Raw genomic sequence first — 19506 nt, forward strand, 5'->3', positions numbered from 1 at the left:
ACCAATATGGCCTAGTTAGTAGTTTACCTGTGTACCAATTAATAATAATAGTAATCTCAGGACAATTCACACAGCTTCATCTAGACCCAAGTTAAGCTAGCTGAAGATTATGTTATGGGTACTAGACAACTGATATAAATAGAAAGATTTTTTTCGTAAATACATATATATTATACGTAGAAAACACCCAGACCGATACAAACAATTTAATAATAAGTTAATAGTTTAATAAGTACGTACGTAATATTATCACATGGTAACAGCACGTATTATGGCAAAAATAAACATCGGCTGATTTGAAAAGATTTATTATAGTAATAATAGTAATCTCAGGACAATTCACACAGCTTCATCTAGACCCAAGTTAAGCTAGCTGAAGATTATGTTATGGTTACTGATATAAATACAAAGATTTTTTTTCGTAAATACATATATATTATCTATACATAGAAAACACCCAGACCGTTATAAACAATCATACTCATGAATACAAATGTTTGCAGCGTGCGAGGAATCGAACCCTCGACCACCAAGCAGGAATCAAAGCAGTGTGCTAGCTAAATCGCTAGACTACCGACAACTAGCTGTACACGCGACTTCGTCCGCGTGGAATTTAACTTCTTATATTTTAGAAAAATAAAGTTAAATTCCACACGGACGAAATCCCGTGTACAGCTAGTCATCAATAAAAAAACACGTAGGTATCTCTAATATATTATACACTAGCTGTTCCCGCGACTTCGTCCACGTGGTTTTTAACTAAATTGTGTAGGATAACGTAATAGTAACATTACAGTAAAATTTTGTCAACAACATAATAGCAACTTAAATATTAAATCTCGGTATATCTATAGACTAGCTGGCCCCAGCGACTTCGTCCGCGTGAAATTTTATTTTATTTTTCTAAAATAACAGTAGCGTAAGTTACTCCTTATTACATCAGCTACTTGCCAAAAAAAGTCCCGTCAAAATCGGTCCAGCTATTTCAGAGATTAGCCGGAACAAACAGACAGACAGACAAAACTTGTAAAATATGTTATTTTGGTGTATGTACCGTATTTATATTCATATGCAAGTAGTAAAAAACGGTTATTTCAATATTACAAACAGACACTCCAATTTTATTTACATGTATAGATGTATAGATTAAAAAAAAGTAACAGTCATAAGGCTAGTCGTATGCCTAATATATATAATAATGTAATAAATTCATTTAAACAGAAATTGCGGGAATATTATTTAAATTTGTAACTTTTTTACTGTCCTTCTCCTTTTTTCACATCTTTCTGTTATATCCCTATAGTTCTCTCTATATTTTCTGTTTTTCTTACTTTCAATTTTAGACTGTACTTATAATTTGATTATCGGATCATTATGTATTTATTTATACATTTATGGGTTATATATTTATGTATGTATATTGTTATTTTTTTATAGAAATGTATATTTTGCTTTGTATTTATATATCTTTTTTTGACATTTCTTATTTATATTAGTGCACCGCCAATAATCTTTCGCTGCACCACTCATGGTTGCCTGGTAAATAACGCGGCAAGATATTAAGTCCGCCACATATACAATTTTTTTTGTGCATTAAAGTTAAATAAATAAAAAAAATACAATACTGTTTAATGAAAATGCGTATTGTCTAGTGCTTTGAGATGTATCAAAATAAGGTCAACAAAAAAGTCCGTGATGGTTATGTCTATCTCTCAAGGATAACCAACAATAACCATTTTTTATCTTTTACATTTTACGGGAATTTTTTTATCGTATGTTTCCCTTAAAATCATGTAAACTATGCTATTATGTCATAATCTAAAGAAATAATAATATTTTATAGTGAAATATCCACTATAAAATAGTAATGTAAGTAGCAATGTAATTCGTTACGCGCGAATCAGCTGTTATAAGGTCAAAGGTCGGTGCACCCCGCGTATTTGATAAATAGTGCTTCTCTGGATGTCTTTAAGAGAAAATGGCAGTATGTACGTGTATTTGTACAAGTCCTTAAGTGTTAAGTTTTTCAAATGTACAATAAAGAATAAATATTTTTAAGTACAGTACTTACGTACATTAATATAATACCTACTTTTTACTTGTATCTATTGTTATCAAAATTAAATTATAAGTTCTTAACTTGACCACGACTATGTGACCCTCTCTTGGCGCCAAAACGAGTGAAAAAATGAACAGCATACGACGACGACGCAGTACCTATAGAGTGGAGCAAGTGCTTATTCAGTTTTATTCAACTATTTAGTCCCTCCACCGTTACAATGAATGGAGGCGGATATTACAATGCTACATACATTGCGAATATAAAATATCTAGATTAGGTATAATAAATTCATAATTGATAGGCCGTTACGGTATCAGAGCCAAAAAGTCTTCTTTCTTTATTTATGTACGGTTATATGCGACATCGACTTTGTTTTATACTACACTATGTAATGATTGATATACCTAAAATAAATAAAATATCTGAGGTTTGGACAAAAATTCAAAAGGTACTTTATTTTGAAAAAGTATTTTGAAAATACCTATTTTGCATTTAGTATTTGAAATACAAAACACAAAACTATTTTTGTTTTTAGAGTGACATTTCTATGAATTCACTGTCGATAGCGAGCGGTGCGATGGAAAAAGATAACCGTTTATAAAAATATAATAAATAGCCCTGGACAATTAACACAGACTGATACTGAACTGATATAAATAGATATTTTTATTCTGTAAATACATATATAATATACATATAAAACACCCAGACCGATGAAAACAATCGATGACCGATGAGTACAAATGTTTGCACCGTGCGAGAAATCGAACCCGCGACCATCGGATGTAAAGCGGTGTGACCACCGAGGCAGTCGAAATATATAAATAATCTTATGAATTTAATTTATTCTAATTTGTTTGTGTGCGCGGGGTGCGGTGTACGGTGCTCCCCCCTGCCTCCACCGTTGCTGGAGCTTGCATGTATGGAGCATTGCGAATATAAAATATCTAGATTAGTAAATTCATAATTGATAGACCGTTACGGTATCTATATATATTCGGATTAAAATAAGTATCGCAGTAAGGACCAGTATATAAAGTGATCAACACAATTAATTGATTTTTGAAATATATACAGAGCCAAAAAGTCTTTGTGTATTCAAAAAATATCTAATTTGTTTGTGTGCGCGGGGTGCGGTGTACGGTGCAGGGGGGACCCTGCCTCCACCGTTGCTGGAGCTTGCATGTATGGAGCATTGCGAATATAAAATATCTAGATTAGTAAATTAATAAATTCATAATTGATAGACCGTTACGGTATCTATATATATTCGGATGAAAATAAGTATCGCAGTAAGGACCAGTATATAAAGTGATCAACATAATTAATTGATTTTTGGAATATATTCAGAGCCAAAAAGTCTTTGTGTATACCAAAAATTTAGCCGTTCGGAGCCATTCAGTCACGAATTATTAGTAAAAAATATGTCGAGTATATCGTACTATCGACGAATATATATGGCCACATTGCAAAATAGAATGCGACGTTGCCATACCGCCTGAGATATACGCGATAGGAGTCGAGTTATTCAGTGCAAAAGGTGGAATCAGCAAGTGTTTAGGTTGTGGCGTGATCAACAAAGTGCCCAAAGAGGTGTTTATATATATATATATATATATCAATATATACATTTTCATTTTTTTAATAAATAGATATTCTCGTTACGTGTTATTTGAATAAGTAAATGAATAACTGTTGTCTATTTTCGAAATCGATATGACTAATTCCCATTTTGATAATATAGTAATTTCCCTATGATTAAAGTCTACTTTAATTGTAGAGTAAGATATTCGTATCTGTGGAACGAAATAACTAATTATTGTTCATAATGTTTAGCCTAATAATAATAACAATCCTCTTTCTCATTAGCACCAGCATTTAAGCCAACGTTTACACGACAAGGTCTTGAAAGCATCTAATAAGCCATGCCAATGTCAACAATATTTGACACCCACCAATATTAATGTGCTCGAGGAACTGAGCCTACAACAAAAAAAAGGATACTAAAATGGGCACTGCGTAAAACACTCTAAATTCATAATTTCCTTTGGCCACCCGCCAGACGCCGGGCGTAAGAATTGGCTGTAACTCATCGTGTTTTGGCTTGTTTTGTCGTTGGATCCATTTAAGACATTTATGAGTAAACTAGTCATCTCCGTAGTTTGTCAACAGAATTGGTAACCTCCTTTTTTAATTTTTTTACTATTAATGGTATCTTAAATAATCAAAACATATGGAAAATGATAACTTTACATTCCAATCTCTTGTCAAAATCCAAACGCAACAATATTTTACATGAAATTAATTTAATGGTCTTAGTATAGTTTTCAACTAGCAATTATCACACCTCGGATTAATCTCAATGGTTACGATATTGCCTCTGCATAAAGTTAATGTACTTAGGGTCAGGATACTACAGTTAGGATTTTATTAATGTTAACTTTATTAGATATATTTTGTTGAATTGTCGTGTTACCTACTACTAGAATTGATTAAACTTGCAATTATTGGTTGATATGTAATAAATAGCAGCCATACGGTCTAATTCCCGACTTGAATGTCTTATTACTATAATTATTTTTCAATCGACTGGCGCTATTACGAAAGGTATAGCTTCCATATTCGGTTCTATTTGTTTTTGAGCAAGACAGTATGATGTACTATATGTTAATTAAATGAAACCTATTATAATTAATTTTAATATTGCCTCATACATTATAGAAACTACAAATTGTATTGTGTGTTTCGAATTAAATCATTGAGATATATATGTATAATGCTTAGAAAATTTACTTATTTGTATGAAACTCATATATTATATGACTTTATATTCAAATATCCAGTCATATCTCGTTTTTACGAGCTCAACGTGTAGGATAAATTTACTTCCTTTTTGCCTATAGAACTTATTTATGTGATTTTGTTGCAAATACCTTTGTGTTTATATTAAAAAAAGAAATTCCGTAGGATAGAAATCTTGACAACCTTGATGGTATAGCGATGTAATACACTAGTTCTCGGTATTGAATTTGATTCTGAAATATAAGTACATGAAACAACTATGTTCGCGAGTTTATCTTTCTACATTATACAGTAGCTATTACACGCATGCAGACACACTTTAGCATTCATAATGTTTGTAGATAATAGTTTTTCAATGCACTGCTTAGTTTGGAACTAGAGGACGCTGTGTGATTTATATATATATGTATACATAGGTATTTATTATTATTCTCATCATCATCTCAATCTGTTATGAACTCATTCAATCTATATGACCTTTAGGTATAATTTGTTACTTGTACCAACATCATTAAATGCCAAAACCAATTCACTGAGAAAAGCTAATAATTTATTCCGCACTCATACAACCAAAACAACAGCTCTCTTCATCAGTTACCATCGATAACGTAAATGACCGAACAATTAGCTGGGAGCTAACTTCCAAACCGAACAGCTAACTCTTTGTAATTCCAACCGTAGGATTCGGTTCGAACCCTAATGAACTTGTTTACAGAGTGAGGAATTGACTTGATAAAAATAACGTCTTCAGGCTTTAAATGGTATTATTTATTTGAGTTTCCAACATTACTATAATTCATATATTTCTTTCTTTTGTTTATAATGCTATAATAATATCCATCCATCTAGTCCTAAGCTAAGCTGAGCGTGTGTTATTAATACTAGACAAATAATAGATATACTTAGATAATTTTTTTTCTGAATATATAAGTACATATGTTTTTCATGAATACAAATGTTTGTGCCGTGTTTGCGAGGAATTGAACTCGTGACTATTGGAAGCACAGCAGCGTGCTAAACCGCTATAACATCACAGTATTTATTTTTAAATTATGGAAATGTCAAACTAGCTGACTGCCTACATCTGGCTATAGTATGTGTCCTACCTCTCATGCCTTGCCATTCCTAAAAACTACAAATCCTACCTTTAATTTTTAATATTAGACTAATTATGAATGTCGTCATGTACATAAACGAACATGAATTTGTTTAAATAATAGATAAGTAAGTAATAGATAGTAGTATCTTGGTGGTTGTCCTTGAATTATTCAAAGAATAATTTTAATTGAAATTAATATTCTTATATAATTTTCAGAGTACGTCTTATCAATTTGTATTTTTCTGTTTCTAATATATTTCGTCCTTTTGTGATCATAAAATATATATCCTATGATTTATTTTGTTAATATAACAGAAATTAGGTACATTAGATATATGAAAATACACGCGAGTTAGGAAAACGTCAGCAATTAAACACTACATTTCAACCGAAGCGAAATTCACGACTAAAGCAAACGTTTAACGCACGCAATTTCTCTAATTGAGACAAAAACCAAGACCAGCTGTGCAATATCGAAATTTTGATAATTGCAAAGGGAACCGAACTAACGACTGCTTAACTGGCGAAATTGGAGCTATAAAATCTTTAGCCTTTTTGGATCGTGAATCCATTTGTTTAAAAAACGACTTCAAAGTTCTGTCTCCAGCGAATTTTTTGGAGATTAGCTTTTAATCTAGGAATATACTATTAGGTATAAGGTCAATTTGAACAGATCTGTGTTTGTATACAAGTATCTAAATATCTATCTCAAAGGTGACTGACATAGTGATCTATCAACGCACAGCCCAAACCACTAGACGGATCGGGCTGAAATTTGGCATGTAGGTAGATGTTATGACGTAGGCATCCGCTAAGAAAGGATTTTGATTAATTCTATCCCCAAGGGAATAAAATAGGGGATGAAAGTTTGTATGAAACTTTGTCAATTTTAAACCAATCGGACTGAGACTTTGCATGCATAAAGCTGCTATGACGTAGACATCTACTAAGAAAGAATTTTGATAAATTCCACCCCTAAGGGGATAAATTAACGCGAGCGAAGCCGCGGGCAAATGCTAGTATGTATATAAACCTATTTTATTTATTATAACTCTTTCCACGATTTCGTACACGAGTTTTTATACACCATCTATTTTATTAATGTTAACATATTAAAAAAAGATTATTTTATTTCAGATAAAAATAAATGATAAAATAGTCAGTGAATTATTAAAAATAATCACAGAATTCCTTACACATTTTATCTGGTTTCATTAATCTATATATTGGTTGATCCTTATTTCACAACACATACTAATTCTTCCAGCCGTCGCTACATTTTTATTATATATGTGTATATAGAAAAAATAAATCACAGAGAATTGTATAAGAGAATACTGCTTGTATTCGGACTTTACTTATTCCATTGCATACAAATAGAATAAGTATGATCAATAATATTTACATCATAGCTTAAGTTCTTGGTATGAGACGTTTACAATTTTTTTTTCTTGTTTTTATTAGAGTAATACCTCTTTTCAAATTGATATAGTACCGACGCTGCCACTCTGTATGTTCTCCTCTGTGGTGAAAGCATAATTCATTCTATTTCTGTAACATATTCCCATAAGCCCGGGCCTTTCATCTGGTCACTATATCAGTCCCAAGCGTCTTTTCGAATTCTTTTGCCGAGTTAAATATATAATGGCCTTGTTGCCGAGGTCAAAGCTAATGAGTTGAGACAAAAAACCCTAATCTTGAACTGCTACGCGTTCATCTCACGATTTGTTCTTTTATTCTTTTTTCTTATTTCTTTTTTATTTTATTACCATCATAGTTATACAAAATACCATAACTTGTTCAACCTGTTAGTAAGTTAGATCCTTTCCTTATATCGTTAATATCCATCGTCGCTCAGATTGTCTCTAATTAGTTTTATTAATTTAACTTTCTATGAGTCCAATATCGAATAAAAAAAATTATAATAATTATCCCTTACCTTCAAAATATAAAGACAGATTACATGACGTACAATATTTTTGTTGCTTTAGAAAATGGTGTTCAATACATAATTAAAAAATGAAGCATTAATTTTAAGGTTGTACTGAATGTGTTTTATCGTCTTTGTACTACGAGATAATAAAACCTAGATAGACAAAATAATATCTAGATAATTGGTCAAATTATCTTTTGTGTGTTGAACATAAAAGCAAAACTTAGATAATCTGTGGCTAAGTTTTATCATTTATTTGATTAAGCACTGCGGAGGTTTACACATGTATACTAACAAAAACAATGTACTTATATATCAAATATCCCCATCAGATCATCATCATCAGCCCACTGCAGTCCACTGCTGGACATAAGCCTCTCCCAAGGCACGCCACTGGGCACGATCTTCAGCCCTTCTCATCCAGTTACTACCCGCAACCCTACGTAAGTCGTCGCTCCACCTAGCTGCGGGGCGTCCTACACTACGTTTGCCAATTCGCGGTCTCCACTCTAGAACACACCTACTCCAGCGAGCATCGGTTCTGCGACAGATATGACCAGCCCACTGCCACTTCAACTTACATATGCGAAGAGCTATGTCGGTGACCTTAGTTCTCTGGCGAATCACTTCGTTTCGGATTTTATCCCTCAGAGAAACTCCAAGCATAGCTCTTTCCATAGCTCGTTGAGCGACTTTGAGTTGGTGGACCAGTCGTATCGTCAGTGTCCACGTTTCGGCACCGTAAGTCATAACGGGTAGGACGCACTGGTTATAAACCTTGGTCTTAAGGCTTTGTGGTAGCGACGACGAGAAGACTTGACGAAGTTTCCCAAATGCCGCCCAGCCTAGCTGTATTCGTCTCTTGGCCTCCCTCTCAAAGTTGTTTTTACCTAGTTGGAGCGTTTGCCCTAGATAAATATACTCCTGAACAACTTCGAGAGATACTCCATTAATGGCGACCGGTTCCGGACGAATGCGATCATTGAACATGATCTTGGTTTTGTCCAAATTCATCCGAAGACCGATGCGTTGAGACGATTCAGCCAGGCCGTTCAGCATCTGTTGTAAATCCTGCAGCGATTCAGCCATGATGACAATGTCGTCAGCAAATCGTAAGTGAGAGATGTTCTCGCCGTTGACATTAATGCCGTAATTTTTCCAATCCAGCATTCTAAACATATCCTCCAACGCAGTTGTAAATAATTTAGGGGATATAACATCCCCTTGTCTTACACCACGCTTTAGGTGGATATGCTTAGTCTGCTGGGTTTGTACTTGTCATTGTTGCAGCGTTATAGAGACATCTCAACACTTCGATGTATCGCCAGTCGACTTGGCACCGCTGCAGAGACTCCAGAACAGACCAGGTCTCGATAGAGTCAAAGGCCTTCTCATAGTCAACAAAGGCTAGACACAGAGGTTGATTATACTCTTCTGTTTTCTGTATAACCTGCCTTACTGTGTGAATGTGATCTATGGTGCCATAACCACATCGAAACCCGGCCTGCTCCGGGGTTGAAACTCATCAAGCCTTCGCGCAAGCCGATTCGTGATGACTCTTGAAAATAGCTTGTATATATGGCTTAACAATGAGATGGGCCGATAGTTCTTCAGTAGGGTTTTATCTCCCTTTTTGAAGAACAGAATAACTATGGCCCTACTCCATGCCTGTGGAGTTCTCCCGGTGAAGAGAACGGAATTGAAGAGTTCCTGAAGTACCGCAAGTACAGGAGTACCTCCAGCCTTCAGGAGCTCTGTAGTTATTCCGTCTTCACCTGGGGCTTTTCCATTTTTGAGCTGTTTAAGAGCCATCACGATCTCGTCACGACTAATTTCGGGCATCTCCTCAGTGTAGTGGCGTGTCAGAGGAGCTCTGGAATCGACAACAAGAGATTCAGGCCGATATGCATGTGAGGCGTACAGTTCTCCGAAGAAGTCTTCAACTTCCGAGAGAATCTCCGGCTTAAAAGCGGTAACCGTCCCTGCAGATGTGGTTACCTTCGACAAGTGCCTTCTTTCTAGTTGTTGGACGAACACTTTTGATCCCCGATTCTGCTCAATTGCTTTTTCAATTAAAAGTGTGTTCGAGGATCGGAGATCACGTCGTACCAATTTAGAAATTTTTTTATTTAATACCCGGTGTTCTGGTGATGTTAGCGTTGGGGACTTGTCGCGTCGATGTTCAATAAGCTGCAGAGTCTCTCCCGAAAGTCTAGTCCTTTTTCCTGTACGCCTCTTCTCGCAAAATTTCGTGCCTTCATCCTTGAGGCAAGCTATTATAGTATCGAGTCTTTGGTCAATACTGTCTGTGGTTTCCAAAACAGCAAACCGGTTTTCCAGTTTTAATTGGAATGCTTTAGAACCAACAATGGTTTGGAGCATATTTGGCCGGAGCGTCGACTTCATCAGGCGTATTCTTTCCAGCTTGAGATCGATATTCAGAGAGCCACGAACTAATCTGTGATCGCTTCCGGTTTTAAACCTAGTGATCACAGAGACATCTCTGAATATACGCTTCTTATCCGTCAAGATGAAGTCGATCTCGTTTTTGGTCATAGAGTCGGGGCTCTGCCACGTCCACTTTCGTTGAGGTTGTTTCTTGAAGAAAGAATTCATCAAGAACAACCCCTCTTTCTCTAGAAAGTTGACGAGCATTTGCCCCCTATGATTCCTACTACCAAAACCATGTGGTCCCATAGCTGTCGATTCGCTGCCGGTTTGGATTCCCACTTTAGCATTAAAATCCCCCATAACAATGTTGTAGAATGCCTTTGAGGTGTTATGTATGGCCTTGGATATGTCTTCGTACATACTTTCTACTTCATCATCCGAGTGTGCCGATGTCGGTGCGTATACTTGCACAACTTTAAGGCTATACCTCTCAGTTAGCTTTAATACGAGATACGCAACCCTATTCGACACACTGGAGATTTCTACAACATTGCTTATTAGGGTCTTATGGACCAAAAACCCGACACCACCTTGGGAAGGTTGTTCTCCCTCCCTGAAATACATAAGATGGCCAGATTCCAGAGTCATGGTGTCCTCCCCCTCTCTTCGGACTTCACAAAGACCAAGAATATGCCATCTTATGTATTTCAGTTCTTCTTCCAGTTGCGCGAGGTGTTCATCCAGTCGCAGTGTACGTCCGTTATACGTAGCCAGGGTCAATGAGTGTTGGCGGCCTACCGTAGCCCGGGGATTCTTAGCACCCCTTGCTCTGCCGTTACCATGACCGCCGCCTTGGCCAGGAATAGCAGAGCGGCCGGGAACTAGGGGCCATGGTTGTGTAGGACCTGTCATGGGAGGAATGTGCCCATAATCGCCACGCTGGGCATGCGGGTTGGCGATCGCAGTACACAGTTTCTCGCACCGATGACGCTGCTGCCCATCATCAGTCTGTGGGATTTGAAACTGTGTAGATAGAATGGTTATACCGCCATTTGTCGGTCGTCAGAGCCTCGTCTGTTATTTAGCAGGATGTGCCGCGAGCAGGTGAGGTTGACTTAGAGCACTGGGCTGGTGTTCGCGCTCCCTTACATCCCTTCGCGCTCCCCATCAGATATCGTTGATTTAAATGACAACATAATCTAAATGAAAACACAAATACTTTTTCGGTAAGTACCTACATAATTTCGTAAAGAATTTTCTATTCAAATAAGTACAATATAGATATTTAAAAATATTTCATATCTCATAGCCTTTGCAATGATAAATTATTTGATTAATTTATTAGGTTTATCAAATAGCATTACTATTAATTATAAATATAATTATTAGTGCTCAAGACACCATTACCACCATCTCAGTACCTAACCAAGTCCATAACCAAGTCTGAGACAACTGTATTACAATGTAATTTTATTATGACGACATGTCCGTGGTGGTGTTCATGTAGGCGAAGGTTGCCACTTACCATCAAATAGGCCGTCTTGTTTCCCTTTCCAATATGCATATATATAATCTAACCAGATAAAAAGTACATTAAAATCATATTTTTGAATACAAATATTTGCACCGTGCGAGGATTACAACCCATGACCATCGGAAATGAAGCGATGTGCTAAACCACAAGACCACTGCTGCCATCAAATATTGATATATAATTATACTGACATAATGACAGATAACTAATTCTTTGCTGGGCAGATTGCTGACAGCTGTAATCGCATAGTCCTACGATTACGAAATCCGAACAGACAGCCGTCTGATCTCATATGACGTTGTTTATACACACATACATATATAATGTACATTCTTCAGAGAGTATTTTAATCTTCGGATTAGGTTTGGCACACATATGTTACGTCATATGATACCGATGTTTCTTCACTCTATTTAATTCCACCAGGAAAACAAACAAGATAATGCTCTCAGTGTTAGGAATAAAATCTTAATTACTAAGTCCATACTAACGTTATAAATGCAAAAGTGTGTCTGTATGGCTGTTTTAATAACTAAACTGCTGAACGGATCATGTCACAAGAACGGATATAGGCTAATTCTTATCTCAAAAAATAAACAGGAAGTGGTAAAGTAGGGTATAAAAGTTAGGGCACACGAAGTCGTAGGTAATTGTAATATTGCAATTGCAAATAAATCATTAATATTTAAAAAATATCTTTCAAGTAAGCTTCTTTTATTTGATTTTATTTAAATTATGTAAGTCTTTAAACATCTCTTAAATACATATTAATATTTAAGTAATTAAATACCTAGGAATAATAATATAAAAAAAATCTAAATTTAAATTGTTTTATTGTTTGATGCCATTATACAGATGTAAGGTACATATAATGTTTCCATTGTATACAGAATGAGATATTCTTATATGGATATGTGTATTAAAATAGAAATAGTTTATAAAAAAATGTATATGCTAAAAATGTATATATAGTAATTGTATATACTAATATAACTAACTTTATTTCTACATTTTTAAGAATAGCAGAATAATTTGAACTAATTCATATATACTTATAGAATTTTATACTTTTTAATACAATGAGCTGCATGCACTCATTGTATCGATTAATAGTAATCAATTTTAAAAACTACCGAGACCGTCAAATACGATAAATGGTGGTACTTCACGGTTCCAGGAATATATTTTTATAACAAACATCCTATGCATCGGCAGGACTTCTCTTGGGTCCGCTAGTCTATACTAATACTATAAATATCAAATAGTAACTGTCTGTTCTTCTAATACCTTTTCACGACAAAACAGCTGAACCGATATAATTTTCGCGTGAAGATAATTTGTATCACGAGAACGGACATAGCATATCTGTTACCTCAAATAAAACACGTCGGTGTCGTGGGGATTAAAAAAAACACTAAACAGTCTACGTTGCCAGGCACATATAAATACAACACACTTGAGCATTTCCGGCATTTTATCGTCATAATCAAGATAAGCGGACACTGATCCGTATGTGCTTACATGCATGCGTATAAACAATATAATGTATTCATTAATGCAACAGATTTTCACATGTGCGCTATACACAACTCAACAGATATCTCGTGTTTCGAAATGAGTATTGCATATCATTAGCCGAAACCATCCACAATGTATAACGGTTATTTTGGTTTAAAAATATGATATGTTTAAGCTTAATCTTTTTACACTACCAAGCTAAATTATCATGCTTTTATAACACATATACATTTCTGCAGTAGGCACTAAAAGAAATTGTATTCATAATAAAATATAACTAGATAAATTTAAATTAATTAAATTATGTTTTCATATTCACAAATTATTATATCGGTTGTTAGTAATGTGGACAGTTGATCCTATTGCTAGCAATGTACTATGTCAGATTATCTTTCACGGGATTCTGCTGGAAACCGTCATATTGCTGGAACCGTTCAATAAATTCTTGGTACATTTGACCTTGTATTGTTCATCTTATCAGCCTCCACTGGTGCCCTGCCAGCGAAAAGCGTTAGTTCAGACGGGTGTATCATTCCATTCACATTCATTATATGTATATATTCCTTAAAGAAGCGTTAAGCAGGTAATTTTTTACCAAATTACCTACTTGGGAAACTCATCTCGATTACGTAAGTCGTTTTTCCTACCGCAGAGTCTTAAGTATAAACGGTTTATACAACTATACGACGACATACGTACGCTGACTTCTAATCGAAAAGAAACAAAAAGACATTACTAAAGTCCTTAAAATAAAAAGAACGTGCCTAAGAAATGTAAGTACAAAGAAACGTTTGTTCCAAAGCATTTAGAGAACATTTACATGTTATTATATGGATCTGTGAAGCTGGCATCCTAATATACTGGTAGGATCATATTTGCCGAGTCCATACCGACAAAGTCGTTATTATATGCTAATTTATCCTGGATATCGTGTTCGACTCAATCAACCGAAATGAATATTTTATTAGCCGAGAACTTAGTGGTTTGCGTTTGCAATTTCAGGACTTATCGAAGTTTGTTCTTTACTTACTCATATTTGTTTTTAAACGAAGTATTGATTACTCTTCTGAATGATTTTATTTCTGAATTACAAAGTAATATAGATTTAAATATAACCATTTCGAATTAACATACGTAATATTTAATATAATTAAATTGGTATTTGAATTGTACGGTAAATACTTACTAGCAACAAAACGATCATATTGACAGTCATCTATGAATTGGTATAACTACTATTCGAATATATTGGAGACGTGTATACGCGCCTCTTACATACATACCTGCTAATAAATTTTAACATACAGAGACTGTTTTTCTTGTAAGGTCAGAGCCAACACAAAAAGCATTATTGTTTGTTTTTTCTCGAATAAATCTATATATATTTTTATATATTATACCTATTTTTAGAAATGTGATATTACGACTATTGTTTTATTTAAGATAAAAAATAATAAAAATACTAGATTGAAAAAATAAATACCTACCTAACTAGATATTCTGATTCATTCAACAAGTTATTTAATTAGGAAATATAGCTATATAATTCAATCTTCAATATAATAGATACTTAATATTCCGACAAAACAATGACATGCAGCAATTAAAATGTCAGGATGTAACCTATACAAAGTGCAAAAATAACAATGAATCACTTTCCTATTCAAATTTGAATAAAAAAATCACGTCTGCAATTTCCGTTTTGACAAAGTCACGTTTAAGTTAATAATATTTGTTATAAAAAATTAGTCATACTACAATTATACATACATAGAAGAGATACAAGTTTAAATGTTTTTTCTTCGACTGGCAACACCGACGACAATTGTCATTTTCAGCTGGCCGTAATAATAAATAAATTTTAATTGTTTATCATACAAATATTATAATTTCAATATTGTTATTAGTGATCTAATAGTGTAATTAGTGTCGATTGTTGTTTGTGTACAGTTTAGTGGTGTATTACTTGCAAAAATCGACATTACAAATAGTGTACCGGCCATCTGTCAAACTGTTCGTGAACAACTAAGTTTTATTCAAAATTATTTTGCAATTGTTTCTTGGATTTATCCCAAGAAACTCATAATCATTGCAAGTTTTACATAAAATATTCATATTAAGTTAAATTAATAATAATTATAGTGAAGTTCGGTTGTTGCATACGTCGAAGGAAAAAAATACCCACTAATTTAATTGTAAGTCTTTTTATATTTTGTATTATTATAATTTAAAGGGAAAAAGCACAATTTATCTACATTTATTTCGTTATTCAGTTAAAACGTTTATTTAGATTATCAATTTATCAAATATAACTTGTATATAATATACCTAGGAGAATTTATTCACAATTTTAACACTTAAACTGTATAGTAAGGTTCAGCTGCTGTTCTCGTTGTAATACTTAGCTTCTTTTAGAAATAGCTCACTTCACTCTCCCTAGTAACTATTTATATTCTTAATAATGTCACTATCTACCCGTTCCACAACTGCGCGGCAGACAGAGATGAAGCTTAAAGTGGCCCTACAAGAACTTCAGGCATCCAAAGATCTCAGTGACAAGTTGATCAGGGAGAGAGAAGAGAGTGAAGATGAAATTTTAAAAATTATAAATAAAAATACACAATTAAAATCTGAATTGTCAGAACTTCATAATAGTCATCAGAAAGTTATTGAGCAGCGGGATCAGCTTCAAGAACTATTAAGTAGCTTTCACCAATGTAGTGATACACATGAGCAAGCCTTGAGGCGTATCACTGAGTTGGAGCTTGAGTTAAAGCAGGCATATCTTAAAATTAATGATCTTGACACAAAATTTGAATCTCAACAAAGTAATGAGATTAGTAATTTATATGATGAGCTTATTAGTGTCGACTGTATGCCTCCTTCTACTTCAGTTCCATGCAGCCATCCAGTTGTGATTGACCTTACTAGTGACACATCACAAGGCAACTATAATAATAACATATGTATGTTGAGTCATAATAAATTAAAAAAATATTTAAAATTAAAAAAGTTTATAACTAAGACTCGGAGTATATTATATAAACGTTCCAAAAATGGTCAGTTGCTGAAAAAAACTAGTTTAAACAATTTAAAATTGCATGATTATATTAATAAGTATAATAATAAACTAGTGGAAAGCCAAAAGTTATATGACATGGATACAAGTTACCTAACTTCAAAAATAAAGAGTTTAGAATCATCGCTTCATGATTTAAATAACAAGTATACAATCTCACAAAAACAAATCCAGGAGCATATTTTGGCAATGGATGATTTGATTGATGTCAGTAAATACAATGCTGACCGTTTTGAGTCGTTAACTAAACATTGTACATGTGATCATTCAACTTTGCCAAATAATAATTCAGTTTCAACTGTGCAGATAAATGAAGTTCAGGGGATTTGTGTCAGTGACTATAATCCTAAAAGTAGCACAATGGTGTTTTCTGACAGAATAGGCTGTAATTTTGGGTCTATATTGAAGTATCATCTTAAGGGTGATGTATTAAATTACTGTATGCCAGGGGCATCATTTGCACAAATTATTAACAAAATTAAATCTACTAAAATAAATAAAATGACCACAGTTGTGTTATTTTTCGGTAATAGTATTAAATTAAATAGACAGGATATAATTAAAGGTATTCAATATTTGTTACAATTGAATGTATATAAGATTGTATTGTGCGCTCTTCCTTATACAAGTAGCCATTATCATAAAAAAATTAACAATAAGGTACATTACCTTAATAATTTATTGCATACATTGACATGTCGTCATAGTGACGTTTTTACATTTTTTGACACTAATAGTTTTATTAGTGATTTTTATTTGACAAAAGATACAATGTATCTTTCTAAATCTTCTAAGAATAAAATAGCCACTTTAGTGGCTTATAATATTGACTTCATGAACAGTTTACATGGTAAACTTCAATATAAAAATTGTGACATAACAAATGATTCTATTAATTTTTGTTTAAATAGTGATATAAGTAATTTGACTGCAGATTTAAACTGCTAACAAAGACAAAGGGAAAGCAATTAGAATTGGTAATTGTTCATCAGAACATACAAAGTTTTCCCGGCAGTGAATTAATTATACAATTATTTTTGGAAAAATACAATATTGACATTATCTGTTTCACTGAACATTGGCTTAAAGAAAGCAATATGATGTTCAGTTTAAATAATTATAATGTTGTCAGCTGCTTCAATAGAAAGTCAGTTAACAGAGGTGGGTCTATGATAATTGCAAGAAATAATATTAAAGTAAAGGAACGTGCTGACATTGTTAGACTTTCTATTGAGTGTTGTACAGAAATCTCATGTATAGAACTAGATAATTATATACTTATATGTGTTTATAGGCCTCCTAATAGTGATTATAATGTATTTGAAGAGGTGATGGAGGATATATTAAAAAAAGTATTTAATAGCAGTAAAAAAATCATTGTGTGTGGTGATTTTAACGTTGATATTCTTTGTGATACACCCACATGTACAAAAATTATTAGTTTATTTCAGTCTTTTAATTTGAGTAATGTCTTTCAGGAACCCACTCGTGTAACCGCTACGACTGCTACTTGTCTTGACAATGTTTTTTGTAACTGTGAGTATATTGAAAAATTAATAATAAATAAACTTCCTTCGGATCACTGTGGTCAAGTTGTTAAGTTTAGTAATCAGACTAAAAAAAATACCAATAATAAAAGATCAAAAAGACAAATAAATGCTTACAATATTAATAAATACAAAAGCACGGTTAAATATAAATTAGACTTAGAGTTACAATCTGTCAGTCTTAATAATCCTGATATTCTTTACACCAAGTTAATTAGTCTTTTGTCAAAAGAATACCAGAATATTTTCAAGAAAAGAGAATATTGTGTTAAATCTAAATTTACAGAATGGGCAACAGTAGGAATACTTAAAAGTAGAAACATTTTATTTGATTTATATGATCAAAAAAAATATAGATTTGATGACAAATTTACAACTTATGTGAGAAATTACTCTAAAATTTTCAAACAAGTTTGTATTGCAGCTAAATCTAATTTTATAAATAAACAAATTAATCAGTCCTCTGACAAAATTAAGACCATCTGGGGAATTATAAACAAAGAAACTGGACGGTCTGAAAAAGCCTGCAATCAATTCTCATTAAATTATGACAATAAGTTAATAACAGCAACAAAAGATATAGTTCATATTTTTCAAGATTTTTTTGCTAATATTCCAATTGATATTACATCTTCTCTAGACTCATCTCCAATTCGGGCAAAAACATTACTGGAGGCTAATGTCAGCCCTTGCTCTTTAACATTTAAATTTTCACATGTCAGCCCTTTTCATGTCATAAAAATATTCAAACAGTTAAATTTAAAAAATACGGAAGATCTCTGGGACATGTCAGTTAAAGTAGTTAGTTCATTCATAGATATTGTTGCTCCTTATCTAGCTACTATTTTCAATAAATGTGTTGATAATGGCGTGTTTCCTCAATTAATGAAATTTAGCAAATTAATTCCACTCTTTAAATCTGGAGATAGATTTGAGCTAGGCAACTATAGACCAATTTCTATTTTGCCAGTTCTAAGTAAAGTATTTGAAAAGATTATGTTTAACCAAATGTTAAAATACTTCAGGGATAACGGACTGCTTCACAGTCAGCAATATGGTTTCACTGCCGGCAAGTCTACTACTGATGCAGGTGTAGCGCTTATTACACATATATTCGAATCATGGGAAAAATCACAGGATGCTCTCGGCGTTTTTTGTGACTTGTCGAAGGCGTTTGATTGCGTAGATCATGAAACACTTTTGTACAAGCTCAAACACTATGGTATTAGAGATAATGACCTAAGTCTAATGAAAACTTATCTAGAGGATAGGGTGCAAACTGTAGATATTGATGGTGTAAAGTCTAAAGGAACTAATATAAAAATGGGCGTTCCTCAAGGTTCAATATTAGGCCCATTTCTCTTTTTAATTTATATAAATGACCTTCCCTACATGGTAGAGAAAGTTGCAGACATAGTGTTATTTGCGGATGATACTTCGTTAGTGTTTAAAATTGGTCGCCAATGTAATCAATTAGACGATGTAAATTATGCTATCTCTGCTATACTAAATTGGTTCACATGTAATAATCTATTATTGAA

At 33.5% G+C, this 19506-nt stretch overlaps 2 protein-coding genes and 1 non-coding gene across 4 annotated transcripts in view; 1 reads left to right on the forward strand and 2 right to left on the reverse strand.

Moving 5' to 3' along the window:
- The window catches only part of LOC131852058 (angiotensin-converting enzyme-like), a 176613-nt gene that overhangs the window by 127685 nt on the left and 29422 nt on the right, over positions 1 to 19506 (reverse strand). The window contains exon 2 of one of the 2 annotated variants that reach the window (XM_059202652.1): positions 13659 to 13834. The exons of the other annotated variant lie outside the window; for it this stretch is intronic. The gene's annotated coding sequence lies outside the window, so the exon portion shown is untranslated. The remainder of the gene's footprint in view (positions 1 to 13658; positions 13835 to 19506) is intronic. 2 annotated transcript variants of the gene reach the window in all.
- On the reverse strand, positions 4328 to 4454 carry LOC131852089 (U4 spliceosomal RNA). The gene has a single exon (XR_009357910.1). It is a non-coding gene; the product is annotated as a U4 spliceosomal RNA (small nuclear RNA).
- LOC131852059 (tektin-B1-like) overlaps positions 15114 to 19506 on the forward strand; it is a 63384-nt gene continuing 58991 nt past the window's right edge. Inside the window, exons 1-2 of the mRNA XM_059202656.1 lie at positions 15114 to 15534; positions 17897 to 17954. Of these exons, the coding sequence (XP_059058639.1) occupies positions 17940 to 17954 (15 nt within the window). The 5' untranslated portion in view covers positions 15114 to 15534; positions 17897 to 17939. The remainder of the gene's footprint in view (positions 15535 to 17896; positions 17955 to 19506) is intronic.

Source organism: Achroia grisella, unplaced genomic scaffold (assembly GCF_030625045.1).
Source record: "Achroia grisella isolate CSIRO2021 unplaced genomic scaffold, CSIRO_AGI_Agris_v1 utg821, whole genome shotgun sequence".
Taxonomy (NCBI): Eukaryota; Metazoa; Arthropoda; class Insecta; order Lepidoptera; family Pyralidae; genus Achroia; species Achroia grisella.